Raw genomic sequence first — 15,999 nt, 5'->3', positions numbered from 1 at the left:
GTGGGGGGGGGGGGGGGGGGGGTGGAGGGGGCTTTTTTTATTGCAGAGAATATGAACAAATTATTGTGTTTACCTGATTAATGGTGTATAGCAAATTATTTGATCTTGTAGGTTGTTGGATTATGTATGAAGTAGCAGACGATAAGATGCACGAACTTGTGGCATATGAGTTAATGTCAGCCAATGATGTACCAGAAAGGGATCCAAGGGATTGGTATGTTCTCTTAGAATATCCAATCACTAGTTGATGTCTAATGCATAATTACAGGCTTACATCTGTCTCAGTGCATGCAACATTGGGCATATCTTTGTGCCCTAGCCTTTGTTTTGTTTTCTATTGTTTTCACTTTGTATTTCAAATGAGTATAGTGAAGCTATTATGAATAGCAGTATGAAAGAGAAAAAACAGCTTCCTTCTGAGCTTTCCTTAAGATATTTTAAATTGCTGTTCTTCTTTAATTTTGTGAACTCCATCTTCAACTATAAATTTCCTTGAAGGTCTTTAGTCTTTACCCACTATTTGCATCCAGATTTTGTCAATCATCTAATTTTTTTTCTTATTTAGGGTTGTTGAGGGTAGCAATGATGGTAGATCCAGCTGGCACCTTCTGGATAGACAAACTTCTCAGATGTTTGAAGACCGTTTCCAGCGTAGAACATTTAAGATTACACCAGTAGGGCTTCAATTCAATGTTTTCAGGTAAAAATATTTTCTCAAAATCTGTTCAAACATGTTCATCATCTGGTCCGTCCTTGATTTATTGGCTTGTTTAACAGGTTTAGGTTTTTGGCGGTTCGAGATGTTAAAGAGAATTCACGGCTCCAACTCGGTAGCATTGACCTATATGCAAAAGGCAGTTAATTTTTATAGACTGGAATTTGGTATCCCAGTTGGATGATTTTTTATATCTTTCTCAATTGAGATGATGCATTGCTTTTATGATCACCTCATTGGAAAGTAAGGAAAACTCCAAGGGAAGTTAATGAAGCATGAAAATGTTCTTCTGATTGGTTGTAATCTTTACTTTCATTTCGTCCGCAATTTGCAAAGTCTTGTAGAAGATCTAAGCCCTATGGTCTTAGGTGTGTATGTTAGATGATTATAATGTTTGTTTTTCTCATTATTTGGCCAACACTGAAATTCGATAAATGCTTGATTAATGAGTAATACTTAAAAGAAATAAAGGAAACTATGATATTATCCTTCACTGCCGATTGCTGACTGTATCATGTACTGTAGCGTCCTGGAATATTGTTGGAGTGATCTGCAACTTCGATTATTTCTTTTTCTTTTTCTTTTTCTTTTTGAACATCAATGCTTTTGTCTAGTAGAAAGTAAAAATTTCCAGCAGATTTTCTTGTTGAGATGTTTCTTGTCATTCTCAGTATTATTTCTTGTAAAAGTCTGCGCTTCACCTCTGTAACATAGGTAGTATTGTCATCAATTTGAGGGAGGCATAGGAGGACTACCATAGGTGACCTAAAATGTGCATTTTGGTGGATTTATATGAAGTTGATGTTTCTGCAATCAGCAGGCTAAATTAGATGCAGTTGAAATGGCAATGACTTGAGTAGAAGTAGCTGAGTTTCTCTTACTTTGGGTTTCTCAGTTTCCATTTTGATTGGCATTATTATAAGGGAACTTTATAGCAGGTACTTCCGATGTAATTTAACATCAGCATATGCAGATTGTAGAAGGCCCAAGTGAAAGCGATTGTGAACACACAAACACTAAAAAATTTTCAACTAAAAGACTGAGCCACAATTCAATTTAACTATCAAGTATCAACCATCCTAAGCACTGACAACAAAGGGCTTCCAATGTTAATTATGGCATATCTAAAAGCCTCACAACTCACAAGACTCTTTATTTGACGTCAGCCTACTCACTCCATTTTCACCCGAAAGTTGACTCCTTGATGAACAAAGGCGCTTAACCAATATCCCAGAACATCCACTCCAGGCAACACTAGTCAAGGACTTACAAGCTACAACTAGAGTTATGTGAATTATTTAATAACAGCTGTATTTAAGAAGACTACTATTTCCATCTGCCCCTGATCTAGACTACATTTACTGATATTTTCTTAGAATTCCCAGGCAAGGATATAAGTCATGCTGACTATATTGCGTGAATGAGAACCCCAACTAATGAACTGGACAACAGTTAACACTACAACTTTTAGTTATGATCATTGTTAGCTAAAGTAGAATCACAGCTGAGGCCAACCTTAAAGATGGGGAGTTGCCCGAGCATGAACAATTACAAAAGTTCACAACATAGCACAGAACATATATAGTCTTCAAGTTCAGAAGATAAAAAATATTTCGAACATATAAAATGCAGACTGAACAACATATTCCTTCTTTATGTGTATAGAAATGACAATATATTCCTGAGCAATACATCAGAAGGACCAGCGTCATGTGCAATGACTGAAAAGCATACAGAGACATGCATGTATGGTTAACAAAGTGAAATCTTGAAAGCAAAGGGGAAAAAACATAACAGAAGCACCACCATTGCAATTCTAATGATTCAGTTAAGCCATCAATATCAGCATTCTAGACTATTATGCTTGTAAGGAAATTCAGAGTATGAGAGCAAAGATAGTAAAATAAGCAAATGAAGACAAAAAGTTACAAGACACATATATTTGTATCAGTGCAATTATGAACTAAATAACCAAGATAAGAGAAGCTTACAAGACAACATACTTATGGGTATCAAGTGCCTGCCATTATTGTAAAGAAAAAACACAAAACATCACGTTGTGGATGTCACCACGAATGAGAAGAAATTTCAATATGCTGAAGTTCAACATATTCTAAATCTTTTCTCTTCAGATGCTTTTAATCATGATAACTGAAGCAGACGTCTTAATGATATCTTAAAATTTTCAAGCAGGAATTCCATCCTTTGGCACTTTCTTCTCCCATAGTATAATTGGTTGGAGGGTGACGTTTTGGGTTCAAGACCCATTGGGTGCATATGTAACTTACCAATAATAAATAATTATTAAAAAAAAGATCTTCTGTTCTGGCATTTTTTTTTTTTGATAAGTAAGGATAGAATATTATTAATAAAAGAAAAGCAAGAGAAACACAAAGAGTTCACGGTAGTGAACAAAGGAAAAAAAAGAAACAACAAGACAAAAAAAAACAGCCCCTAATCTATTCTAATAGAGGAAATAAAATCCGTAAGGGTAGAACAATCTGAGAAACCCCAACATCGAGACCAATCAAAGAGGGTCCTTTGGCACAACTCTAATAACTGAACCACAGTTTTCTCCTCATCCTCAAAAGCCCGCCGATTCCGCTCAGACCAAATAGTCCACATTAAACAGCCTGGGACCAAATCCCAGATATCAGAACTATGCTTCCCAAGCCAATGAAACCAACAGAATAATAAGTCCTCAACTGAACCTGGCATGACCCAATCGATCCCAAACAACTGAAGCATATGCATCCACAAAGAATGAGCTATCGGACAAAAAAGTAACAGGTGATCCACAGATTCCGCATTACAACAGCACAAATAACAACGATTCACCAAAGGACGACCACGAAGCATAAGATTATCCAAAGTTAGAATCTGACCATGAGCTGCGGTCCACATAAAAAAAGCCACCCTATTAGGAACCTTAACTTTCCAAATACCCTTCCAAGGGAAGGTGGAGGGATCTGCATTACGAATCTTATGATAGAAAGATCGAGTATCAAACTTCCNCGGCTAAAGGACTTAGGGAAGGACGAAAGAAAGAGAGAAAACATGAATTAAAGGGAGAAGAAGGCTTACAAAAATGAGGAAAAGCTCCTCAGACAGGCTTTTTATGCTGAAAAGAGACATGAGTTTGATTGGAGATTTGACCGGATTTAGGATATGTGTGTAAGAACTATTGAGTGTAAAAGTATAGAGGCAAACAACCGCTTTTTAGGTGAGGTGTGTTAGGATAATGACCACCGCCCATCTATTTGTATCCCCCCCACGGCGCCAAGCGTGTGAAAGTTTTGTTCCCAAGGGGTGGGGTTGTCCCACATCGCCTAAGGAAGCGCCCCACTCATGTGTAGTAGTGGTACACTCATGCAAGCTCCAAGGACATATAAAGCATGAGTGGGGCGCTTCCTTAGGCGATGTGGGACTAAGGTGTAAAGCCTCTAAGGTGAAGATCCTGAACTCCCACCCCTTCGTAACAAAATCTTGTGGGCTTGGCTCTCCAAAGAGGACAAATGGCTTGCATGGGCTGAACAAAAAATTCTCTCCTACAGATGGATTTCACCAAATAATAATTTTTGTCTAATAAAACCACTATATATATATATATATATTAATTATTCTGAAACCCACTCCCATCGATGAACTTGGTGCTATCAACCACCACCAACCGTTCTAGTAAACATTTTGGTTTGGTCACTAGAACACAATATATCAATATCGATATATAGTATATACACTCACATAGCATTTTGATATATATATATATATATATATAATCTTTGAATAATAATAATATTGATGATAACAATTCTCTCCCTCGGCTGCGAGCCAGGTACATAATATAATTTTAGCTCGGCTGCTAACCATCAGCCCACCTCATCGAAATTAACCCAACTTTTTCTTTTTCATTTTTATATTTGTTTTCTCAATACTTTCCTCTTTCCAAAGTTCAATTTCCACCGCATCTTTACCAATTATCTTCCCCGGCCCCAACCTTCCTTGCAAGTACCGAACTACCGACAATTTGGTTATTTATTTTCTCACGAGTCATGACAATATGTCCATACTTAGTATTTGTTTGAATGCGCATGCAGAACAGTTGTGTATTCGAAACTTTGAGGATCCGGATCCTCTCCATTTCCCTTTGAAATGGAGAGGGTCCAGTTAAGGGACAGGATTCATCTAAGATAAATCAAGGGTGTAAAAACTGCCACGTCAATTAAAATTTAAAACACACAACTTTGGAAGGTCAACTGTGGTTAAGCAAAAGGGTTAACTCAGCAAACCCAACTCGCTCTGTCTCAATCTCTCCTTCATCGCAGTTCTTTGCTCTCTCTCAACCTTGCCGTCGCCGCTGCCACAGTCACCAACGTGTGCCAAGCCACCGTTATTTCTTCGACCACGTCTCACACTAGCCTAACATCATCGAACCCACTGCTCGGTAAATTTTCTCAATCTTGTTTCTTCTTTATAAGCTCTGTTTGGTTGCTTGGAAAACAAAGGAAAATAAATTAGTATAATGAATAATAATCTTGAAGGTCCATACCTGTAATTCAGACATATGGGCAGTTGCAAGTGCCAATCGCAGTGTATAGGATCCGTTTGTATCCACCAGGTCAAGTTCGAACTTGATTTGCCATGTAGTTCCTTGATATGTGTCATCACTTAATTTTCTTCCACACAATAATGTCTAGATATCATTAATTCAATTTTATGATTTACAAGAAATAATAACTCCAATTTGAGTTTGGTTTCTATTCTCTGAGTGTTTTTTTTTTTTTTTGGTGGGGGGGGGGGGGGGGGGGGTGTGGGGGTGTTTAAGAGAAAATTGGACTGTTAGCATGTTAGATACAAAGAACACTGATCTGATATGTTCTTGAACAGTAACATGGTGATTGCAGGTTCTTCAGTGGCCACTGGTTGGTACCTAACATTTTTATTGCAACTTCATTATTTAACAATCTTGTAAAAATGACACAGGAAACCCTTACATTCCTTCAGGATTCAGCTGTCAGAAACTCTGGTTTTCATTAGTGTCTCTGTAAATTGCAACTTTGGTAAGGGCATCAGATATTCTTTCAACTTTTGACTAATTGTTTACATTTTGCACTCAGGAATACTAGGTATTATGGGCACAGTCAATGGCAACTAGTGAAGAAGCAAGTGTAGTTATGTTTTTTTGATAAGTGAAGAAAGTGTAGTATGTGCAATGGAGATTATAATAAATGGGATTTAAGATAGTTTGGGCCATTTTCTGTAAAATGCTTCTGCAAAATCTCTCTCTCCCTCTCGTGTATGTGAATCAAGAGTAATATTAATACAGATATAAACTTGCACCCCCACCTCTTATCTTTCACTAGCCTGTTTTACTTACTCTAGGAGCTTTTCTCATAATATCCTTTCAAATTTCCTTACATGTTACATGGCTGTTTTAAGATCACTGATATTGAAGATGAAGCTCGGCTTATATTTAATCTTGAATGACTATAGTGGATTTTCTGTTATTTTTGTTAATATGTCAATGTAATCAAATTTGCTGCATGACTGTGTTTCATTGCTTCAGGTCATAAACTAAACATGAATGTGGCATTTCTTTTCATTTCATCTTAATGTCACATATCTTTATCCTTCTGGTTCATTGCATTTACTATATTTTTTTAGTCAGTTTGCTTGTTTAGAGTTGAATCATTTTCAGATGCCGAGCTAACATTATAGCATTTGCGGATTTTAGATTTTTCTCTGAGTTTGGACCTTTAGTTCTGATTCTAATGAACTGAAAGTCATCTCTATGGTTTCAACATACTATCCTCTCCCAAAGAAGAAAAAGAAAGAAAGAAATAATGACAGAATGTGGAGTTTAAGATTTCAGAGGGCATTCAATGATTGGGAGTTAGCGGCTTCCTACTCCCTCCTCCACTTCATTCAAACCCGAATCCCTAGGGGTGGAGGTTGTGATAGGCTTTGTTGGGATCTTAATGGCAGTAGGAAGTTTGATACTCGATCTTTCTATCATAAGATTCGTAATGCAGATCCCTCCACCTTCCCTTGGAAGGGTATTTGGAAAGTTAAGGTTCCTAATAGGGTGGCTTTTTTTATGTGGACCGCAGCTCATGGTCAGATTCTAACTTTGGATAATCTTATGCTTCGTGGTCGTCCTTTGGTGAATCGTTGTTATTTGTGCTGTTGTAATGCGGAATCTGTGGATCACCTGTTACTTTTTTGTCCGATAGCTCATTCTTTGTGGATGCATATGCTTCAGTTGTTTGGGATCGATTGGGTCATGCTTTTTTTTTTTTTTTTTTTTGGTATTGTGGGGTTTTGGTGGGTATTGCCTTTGGAAGAGATACTATGAAAGAGACTTTTTGTTGGGTAGGTAAAGTCATAGGTGGTCTTGGTGATGAGGATCATTTGGTGCAGATTGGATCTAGGGGATTTCTTTCATTTTCTGACTTTTTTTTTTTAAATAATAATAATAATATTTAAATAAAGGCTTTCATAGTTTATATTTATTTATTTACTTCTCTCCTTCTTAATTGTTTTCTAATGCTGCTCCTTTTGGTGCTACCTAAATGGCAGTTATGCTAACCCCATTTATGCTTTCTCCATTTGAGTATTTGCTGTTACCTGTCGTTCAATTTCAAACACCTTAATCCTTATACTATGAGAGTCTGTGACCCACAACAGCTTTGAGAATTTAGTGTTTGTTTATAAAATGTAAAAAATTAAATAAAATAAGTAACTCATGTTATGTGAGACCTACAAATAAAAAAAAATAAATAAATAAGTATATGATTTACGTGGAACCTGCAAAATAGTAAGAAAAATTGCAATAATATTATAAGTGCATCCCAAATGTGCACTTAATGTAAGCCCATGTGGTTGTTAGGGCTTCTTTGAACTTTGATTTGTAGGACCATTTAGTGAAGGCTTTTTTGAGTGTGTTTAGTTTGATTAATTTATTTATTTTTATATTTTAGGGGTAAAGTATAAATTGCATTCTCTAAATTTGTTCAAAATTAAATTCGGTTTTGTCACTTCTAATTTATTCATTTCAATTCTTTAACTTCTACTTATTTTCAACGTAGTCTTTCAATTCACTTCTAATAAATGATTATTATTAAGAGTTTTAAAATAACTTAGTTTTAGTATTCTTGAATTCTGACATAGTTTTAGATGAAAAGACTACATTAGATAAAAATAAAATTTACAATATTGAAGGGATTAATTGAAAGTTGCATGATCAAATTGAAATTAAAACAAAATTGGATGATGCAATTCAACTCGAATTGGGCTTGTTTTTCACAGCTACTCTGAGACTTGGTTTGGGTTGCAAAATACCACAAAACACAGAGTCCAACCCAACCAGACACAACCACAACCCAATTACCCAACTCAACAAAAATACCAAAATTTAACAAACGATGTCGTTCAGAGGTTTTCATGTTTTCTTTTTCTTTTCTTATAAAAGGTATTCATATATTCGTTTTGCCTCTTGTATTCGTTTATACATATAATCTTTTGTCCTTCTCATTCTNAGCACATATTGGAAACCCAAATCAAATGCCTATATTACTCATAAAACCCCAATTGAGATACCAATAGGCACAATCCCATATAGGCTGCACGAGCCAGTTCAAATTTCTTAACAGCCCACTCTTGTAACGATCAAATGAGTTTCTAGAAACATGTTTTCTTAGCTTTGGGCACATGAAAATAGAGTCCCAAGCTGAGGTTCTAATTGACTGGGAATGACATGTTGCCTGACAGAAGAACTTTGAAAGAGGTTTGGAATTCTCACTAATAATTTTATAAAGAATCATGATAATAATAATAAAATAAAATAATAAAATAAATAAATAAAACCACCATGGTTGAGACAAATCACAGAAACTCAAGATTTTTTCAAGCTACCAAACTATATTTTAATCTTCATTGTTGTTTCCACTCTAGGTGTTTGTTAAAGGTTACATACAAAGTTGAAAGTGGCTGTAATTGTTACACACAAACTATTCTTATATTCTGATTGACAAACAAGTTTCTAACAAATTAAAATGACTACATCTGGACTTGATCATCAAAACTAACAAAACAAACTAGTTTAAGCCATCCCATTGGTTTCAGTGCTGATCTGACTTTTGCTGTCACTCTTTTCTCTACTCTTGTGGAAATTTCTCCTCCCTTTATAATTTTCTACCTTCTAATACATAGAGTTTCTTATAAAACTATAAAACCCTGCTTATCCGACAAATATATATATTCTCAGATACGATTATCATAGATTTATTGTGTTCCAAATATCTAATGAGGCTATACACCCCCAACCCATTTCCCCTATTTTGAAAGAGAGACATAGTATTCTTAAAGTTTGTTTTCCTTAATAAGGAGGTTAGAATAAAACAGCATATTGGACATAACTTGTTGAAATATGCAAGTGATGACACCATATGTTTATCTGTAGCTTTTGTTTCCATGTGAAAGAACTTATTTCTCTTTCAATTTCTTCCATGGTTTTCAGTGGCCCTGATCATTTTATGTAATTATTACTTGCAGGTCTTATGGTTCTACCCATTATACATGTTCAGCTTAATTCTAAGCAGTCTCTGGTACTGTTTCCCTTGTCATGGCTATGTTCTTTGCTTTATGTATATCTCTGATAGTTTCAGCTTGGTGCCTATAGCTATGAGTTGGACCTAGATAGGCCTCACCTTGCATCTTTGAATGTTTATGGTCATGCACTGTTATATGAACTGAATATAAATGTTTAATCTCATTACGAGGAATTTGGGATTTTGCTTGGTTTCTAATCACAACTTGTTACATCATCAGTTGAGTAGAAAGAGAGAATTAGATTATATGAGTTAATATTAGTTTCTCAGCCTAATTTTTTAGTACCGAAGCAAGTTTCTTTCCCCCCTAATTCATTTTTCCCTAGGCATCCCCTCCTAAGGCTTAATTAGTTGTCTTCCCTAATCCAAAACTGTACTATTCTTCATCCAGGTACAATGACATTGCCAAGTTTGGTTTTGCCGCAATGGGGAGATCTGGGTCCTCTGTAGTGGAACCATCAAGCCCAAGCGAGACATTGACTGCACAAAGTACAGCTCATAAGGAAAGACTAGCTGGCCTGGGCGGGTAAAATTCCTATTAGTCACTGTTTAATGGTGTTTTAAATTTATTAATTACTGCTGATTGCAGGCACTTAATCAAGAATAACAAATGGATTGGTTTTTAAAATGGATTCTTTGCTGCCAATTGCAGGAACTTATTTACAAATCACAAATGTTTTACAATAAAATCTTAAAGATTTTTTTATTCTTGTTCAGTGTCATGGTCGGGATAGGAGAGCAGGTGTATTCAGTTCTTCTTTTGAGTTTTTTCTTCCTAGAGGTAAACTATATCTTTACATCATTATATTCTTTGTGTGTGCCTGTTTTTGTACATTTATTGCCTGTTGATGAACCTGTTACTGCATTTTTTTTGTTTTGCAGTTCTTTAAGCATATTGTATCATTGGAAATGCTTTTAATCTACAACAACTCATTTCAATTTGTTATCTCTTTACTTTTTGGGTTACAGACATGATAGTTTTTGAGAACTATATGCAGGTTTTTGCCACAGGATTTATACCTTATGTAGGGAAAGCGATCAATTTCCTACTCCTGTCCTGGATGTATGCCTACTACTGTTTTGAGTATGTGATGCATTTAATCAGTTGTTCAATATCTTGTACTCGCATTTGGCTAGATAATTACTAATTAAGCTTTTGTACCTTTTAGATACAAATGGAATTTTTCTGAAGTGGCTTTGGACAAAAGACTGGACTACTTTGAATCCAACTGGGCATTTTTTGCGGGTTTTGGTAAATTACTTTTCAGTCAAATCAATTGCTTAGTTTGATTTGCTTTAGTGCACCTTTTAGTTTCACATGGCAAAATATGTTGCTCAGGTACACTTGGGTTCCCTTTATTTGCTTGCTTTATGGTTTCTGATATGAAAAACTCTTTGAGTACTGATCTTTGAAGCAAACTCCAAGTTCTTAGTCATGTGGCTTAATGGTTAGAAATTGAAGCTGACTTCATAACTGTATGCACCAGCTTCCACAATGCTGAGAAAGGAAGATTGAGTAGTTGACATGAGTAGTTTAGTCAAGTGTTTGAAATGATGGTGTGCTTTAATCAAAATCTTTATGTACTGGTTAATGTCATCAATACCAAGTATTGAATCTAATAAATTTTTTAATTATCACTGTCTTTTGTATTGAATTGCTGCATACCATGACTTAAATTATTGTGTATTGTAAGATATACTTGAGTCTTGAAAGACTCTCTAGTTAGCAATAAAAATATTTGAGGGTATATCAAAATGTGAAAAGTGAACTACCTAACACGTACATGTTTGTCCAACAGTATTATAACACATATTTACTTCATATAATGTTTAAGTGAAGTTTCTTTCCAAATGGACAGATCTTATTTGGTAATTTTGAGATGTGGATGGAATATGTATACGTTTGAAAGAAAGAAGGAATAAACATGTAGAAATATACAATGATCAGGAACTCTTTTAGATATATTGAGATATATTCTTGATCTGTTGGTAAAGTCTATGTTAAATTTGACATGTGATTTAAATTATTTCAAAAGAATAAGCTTCAGAACACAAAGCTTTTCACCTGGCTAGGTCAGTCTCATAAATGATTTACATATGAGATTCTGATGGTTAGTGAGGACTGAGGACATCATACAGGTGTTTTGCAGTTTTATGAGACATAAATTGAATCTGACCCTGGTGGCCCTTTTTCAACAATGTTGTTTCTCCTTCATGACTCATGAGCTGGAGAAGCAGTGATTGAAGAAGAGGATATTCTGGTTGTGTTAAAGGAGTGAGTGGCAGAGTTGAGGGAAAAAGGAAAATCAAAGTAATTTTTATAAGAACTTCTAAGTTAATGTTTAGTGCGTTACAAAGCAAATTAGATCTATGCATACAAAAAGTGATCTCGGTGGTGTCTCAAATTTCATTGTTTGCACCAAACAATGCTGTGGGAACATAAGAGGTCCTGCATACTTTCTGTTTGTTTTTCTTTCGCATGTTCAGGATTGTGGTCATTATTTTCCTTAATCGTTTTCCAGGAAGCCCCTGTGTTCTGGCTATTTTCTTCGTCTCACCTCTTGTGAGCTATGGGATTATGGCTGTACTCTTTCCGTTGGTACAATTCACTTTCCTTTTCTGTTAACTGTTAAATTTAAAGAATTTTCCTCTTTACTTAAGTTCAAATGTGCTTCTATATTTTCTTCATTAATGTGTGTGACTATTGTGTTTTTCAGTTTGTTCTGGCTGCAACTTGCTCAGGCGCTGAGCAGGATATTTCTTTTCCAAGAAGAAAATGGAGAGGTGTTGGATTGGGAAGGCTTCCAATATTTTACGCAGCTGACAGTTTGTCGTAAGCTATCCTCTCTATCTGTTGTCTCTTTGCTCAAAAAAAGTTATGTTTTGATTTGTTATAGATACAATGGCCAGTTCAGATATTATTTGAGCACCTCATAATCACCTCCTATTTTGTGGGTCAATATAAATAGTTGCTATTGAGTCAATAGCAACTATTTATATCTTTTTCTTTTGGAAGTATAGAGTCTATAGACTTCCATTTTGCGGTTTACCTATGATGTAAACAAGGCAACTAGATTAGAAAATTTTCTTTTGTCAGGTCTCTTAGTCTTAGGCAATTTGGTGGATAATTTCTGTCAGGCAGCTGCCCCACCTCAAAGGAGCAAAAGAATAAATTATAAAAGTAGTGTGTGAGTGTACAAAATTCTATAATAATCTTTATTTTCTGATGTGCTGTAGATGGAAGAAACCGCTTTTATTTGGATAAGTTTGTCTTGTCAATGGAATTCTTCTCTGTTGAACTGATGGAACATTAGGAAATGTGTTCTAAAATACTGTGGGCTTTATAGAATTTCTTAGGCATAATTATCTTGATTTGTGATATACTTGGAATGGAGTGGATTCTTTTTATCTGTTATCACCATTCATTCATTAGTATGGCACTGTTACCAAGAAATAATCCATCACCACTAGCATTGCAAGAAATAATCTATAAATTATTTTGGTTATCTAAAAAGCCCAAACCTTCTCTTTGCTCCTGTCCACCCCTTCTTTTCTAGCATCATAATTAGTGGAAGATGCCAGATTCTAAAGCTCTCTGGTACACCTGGTCAAAGGACCCAGACCTAGTTGTTTATCTCCTTGTCTCTCCCCTTTTCTCCAAATTTGTACTATTTTTCGCACAACAGGCACATAGCCTGTTCCTTGAATACTTCAATCAGGACATCTGAAAATTTTCTGAAGCCTTGCATATGCCTCAAAACCTAATCTGATACTACCTTTCCCTCCAAATACACCGTCCCTCTCTGCTTGCTACCTACTTCGGCCACCATGTCAAGTCTAGATTGACTTATCTTGATAGCTTCCAATCAAGAGAGAGAGAGAGGGGACAAAGACCTTACTTTTTAAAAAAAGTGATCATATAGTAGATTGGCCATATGGCCCATTCATCTAATGACTGATCTGAAAACCCTTTAATTGACCCAATTATAAGCCAGGCTTGAGTGGCTCAATCCATTTTCGAGAGACTCTCTCTCTCACACACACACTTGTGTCCTTATTTAGCTAATTATTCTTCTGTATAGTGTTTATGGCTTGGATAGAATAAAATAGAAAACAAAATTAAAGTAGATCTACCAACACAACTAAATGAACAGCCCTTTCAAACTAAAAAGAAAGTGTTCCTACCAAGTGACTGTTCTACAAATACTGAAGCTCTAGGTACTCTGCTGCTTGATTCTTCTTCTTTAATTATGGTCATATTACTCAAACTACTATACTTTTGCTAATATGGGTCAAGTTATTGGCCTGGGCCAATTATTCCTGGAAGCTTACAATACTCATTTTAGATATGACGTGTTATTTAAGAAAATAAATAGAAGTACCTGGGAAAACATTGATTTTTGAGATACAAAAGACTATAGTTTTAGACTAGTGCGAATGTGCTGAAAGATCCTATATCTGCAAAGTAAGTGATGAAATTCATGCTACTATCTTGTTCATAGTGCAACGAGATTCGTTCTCATTGATTTGATATTCTGTAGTGCTTCAAAAAGGAAATATGGCATTGTTTGACTCTTTATATTATGAGACCAATGTTTTCCGTATGTCTTGATTGGCCTTGTTCTGCAGGCTGTGGGTGTTGTCTCTCTTGCCTTTGGAACCTCAAGACAAAACTCAAGAAATTAAGGCACATTAAGAAGTTCTGGCCTAATGCTAAGACAATTTATGAACAGTAAGTTTTATTGTTGATATCTGAAGAAAATTTCCTTATATAGAATGTGTTCTAATGTATGTTTTAACTTGGCATTCAGAAAAATAGGGAACCAAAGTCAAGAGGAAACTTTGGTGGAGGCATGCAGTGATGCTGATGCAAATTGTTCATCTAACTTGCGTATTGAGGGGGAAAAGACTAATCAAAATGCCCAATAGCTGGTTCTCTCCAAAGTTTACTCCAAGAGGATAGCTGGATTCCATGATATTTCATTTTGTTATGGTGTGACAGGATACAGATAATGTTGTGCCTAATGTGTACATAAAGTATAAACTAAGCATGGAAATTTGAGGTAAAGTATAGGAGCAGCATAGAGGTTTAATAATTATTTCTGTATCTTGTGTATATTAGCTTTCATATGTACAGTAATTAAATCACGAAAAAAATCATTCAATGATAGCTATTGATGGCCGAATTGCTATTCTGCCACCATACAGGGTGTTATGACCATTGCTTTCTCATTGCAATTATCTTTGTTTTCAAACTGTGCGCTTTTTTATTCTTTTCTTACTTTCTTAATGCAGTGGACTTCAGTTATCTCAAGAAATAAAGTCCACAATTGTCCAATAGGGAACTTGTGTTCAAATCTTGCTTATTTCAAAAAACAATTGGTGTCTCGGGTTGATGGCAAAAAAAAAAATTTATCATAAAGCGAACACTATAAGTTCATATACGTCCTCTGCTTGGTAGTAAATTTCCATTTGCCAAAGCTTGATTAAAAATTCCATGTCTCTAAATAGAAACACCCTCTTAATCATCTGATTCTCCTTCAAGTGTCTGGGGTTGGTGCAAAGTGTCCATTATTTTGGGAGTAGGGATTTACAATGTCATTTTTTTTTAAATAGGGTATAACAATGTGCTCACACCAAATCTTTTGGGTGTTTCTGTAATCTAGCTTAACAATAAATAACTAAATAAATAATTCAAATTCAAGTTTGTAACAAATATAATCATAATTTTTTTTAAAATAAATTTTATAAAATAGTCATATACCAAACGATATATCATATATATATATATATATATATAAACACTAATTAGCCGTTCACATATTTACCAATTAATAATTGAAAAGTTTTAAAGACAACTTTTATATCACAATTTTAAAATGATTTTTTTAGAGAGTTTCAATCTATAGTGTCTGTCTCTAATGGGTAGTTTTTTATTATCAGACTAAGATATCAATCGGTTTTTAGTGTAGGCGATAATTAAACTTCAGATTTCTTATTTAACTATTAAAGATTTTACCAGTTAAATTAATTGGAACCACCAATTTTAAAATGATTATTTGTGAGTAAAGAGAAAGCTATAAGTCCATGTAAAATAAATCGTATATCACTCATAAATCATAATCGATTGCTTTATTAAGTTGTGACAAATAGCATGGTCGCAGAATAACCGGTAATAATTTAACATCCAAAATATTAAAAAATAAAAAAAGAACTTGAAAAGTGAGAGCAAAGATTTTGAGAGGGAATGAAGGTGTATGTATAGTATGGGAATGTCACATTGTGTGTGTGTGTGTTTTTTTTTTAAGTCCACGCGCTCTATCGCTGTCCACAATTACCAAATCCGCACTTAATGATCTCCATGATTGGAGCACGTGAAGCGCGTGGAACTTTTATTTATTCCAAAATCAAGTATATCTAAATACTATAGCTTCATGACTCATGACTATGGAGCCAGCCAAGACAGAATCATCCTAGCCGTCAATTCACTTTACAGATCACTCATGATCATCATCATCACCCACCTCTATATGTCCTTTCCTTAATCAGTTTTTTTTTTATTTTTTAGAACCCTAATTATTTTAACACACGGAGAAAAGAGAAGAACATTTTAAAACACTACTTGAATACAGTATTTTTAATATTTTTATAGTGATAAATTGTTATTAGTTTTAT

At 35.0% G+C, this 15,999-nt stretch overlaps 2 protein-coding genes across 3 annotated transcripts in view; both read left to right on the top strand.

Moving 5' to 3' along the window:
• Positions 1-1,208, top strand: part of LOC112025624 (peptide-N(4)-(N-acetyl-beta-glucosaminyl)asparagine amidase) — a 12,260-nt gene extending 11,052 nt beyond the window's left edge. Inside the window, 3 exon segments of the mRNA XM_065759755.1 lie at positions 112-214; positions 566-700; positions 778-1,208. Of these exon segments, the coding sequence (XP_065615827.1) occupies positions 112-214; positions 566-700; positions 778-862 (323 nt within the window). The 3' untranslated portion in view covers positions 863-1,208.
• Positions 1,209-9,234: 8,026 nt separating this feature from the next.
• LOC111997554 (protein EI24 homolog) lies at positions 9,235-14,056 on the top strand. 2 transcript variants are annotated; one of them, XM_065759742.1, is made up of 8 exons: positions 9,235-9,321; positions 9,716-9,850; positions 10,042-10,105; positions 10,323-10,387; positions 10,494-10,576; positions 11,847-11,923; positions 12,042-12,157; positions 13,954-14,056. In XM_065759742.1, the coding sequence occupies exons 1-8, from the start codon at positions 9,293-9,295 to the stop codon at positions 14,018-14,020; spliced, it is 636 nt and encodes a 211-aa protein (XP_065615814.1). In that variant the 5' UTR covers positions 9,235-9,292; the 3' UTR covers positions 14,021-14,056. The 2 variants fall into 2 exon arrangements, with proteins under 2 accessions (XP_065615814.1, XP_065615813.1); XM_065759741.1 differs by having other exon boundaries at positions 9,236-9,321; positions 10,323-10,408.
• The last annotated feature ends 1,943 nt before the right edge of the window (positions 14,057-15,999 follow it).

Source organism: Quercus suber, unplaced genomic scaffold, assembly GCF_002906115.3.
Source record: "Quercus suber isolate HL8 unplaced genomic scaffold, Cork oak 2.0 scaffold_340, whole genome shotgun sequence".
In the NCBI taxonomy this organism is placed as follows: domain Eukaryota; kingdom Viridiplantae; phylum Streptophyta; class Magnoliopsida; order Fagales; family Fagaceae; genus Quercus; species Quercus suber.
Note: the sequence above shows the minus strand (reverse complement) of the source record. Positions and strands in the feature narration are given on the sequence as shown.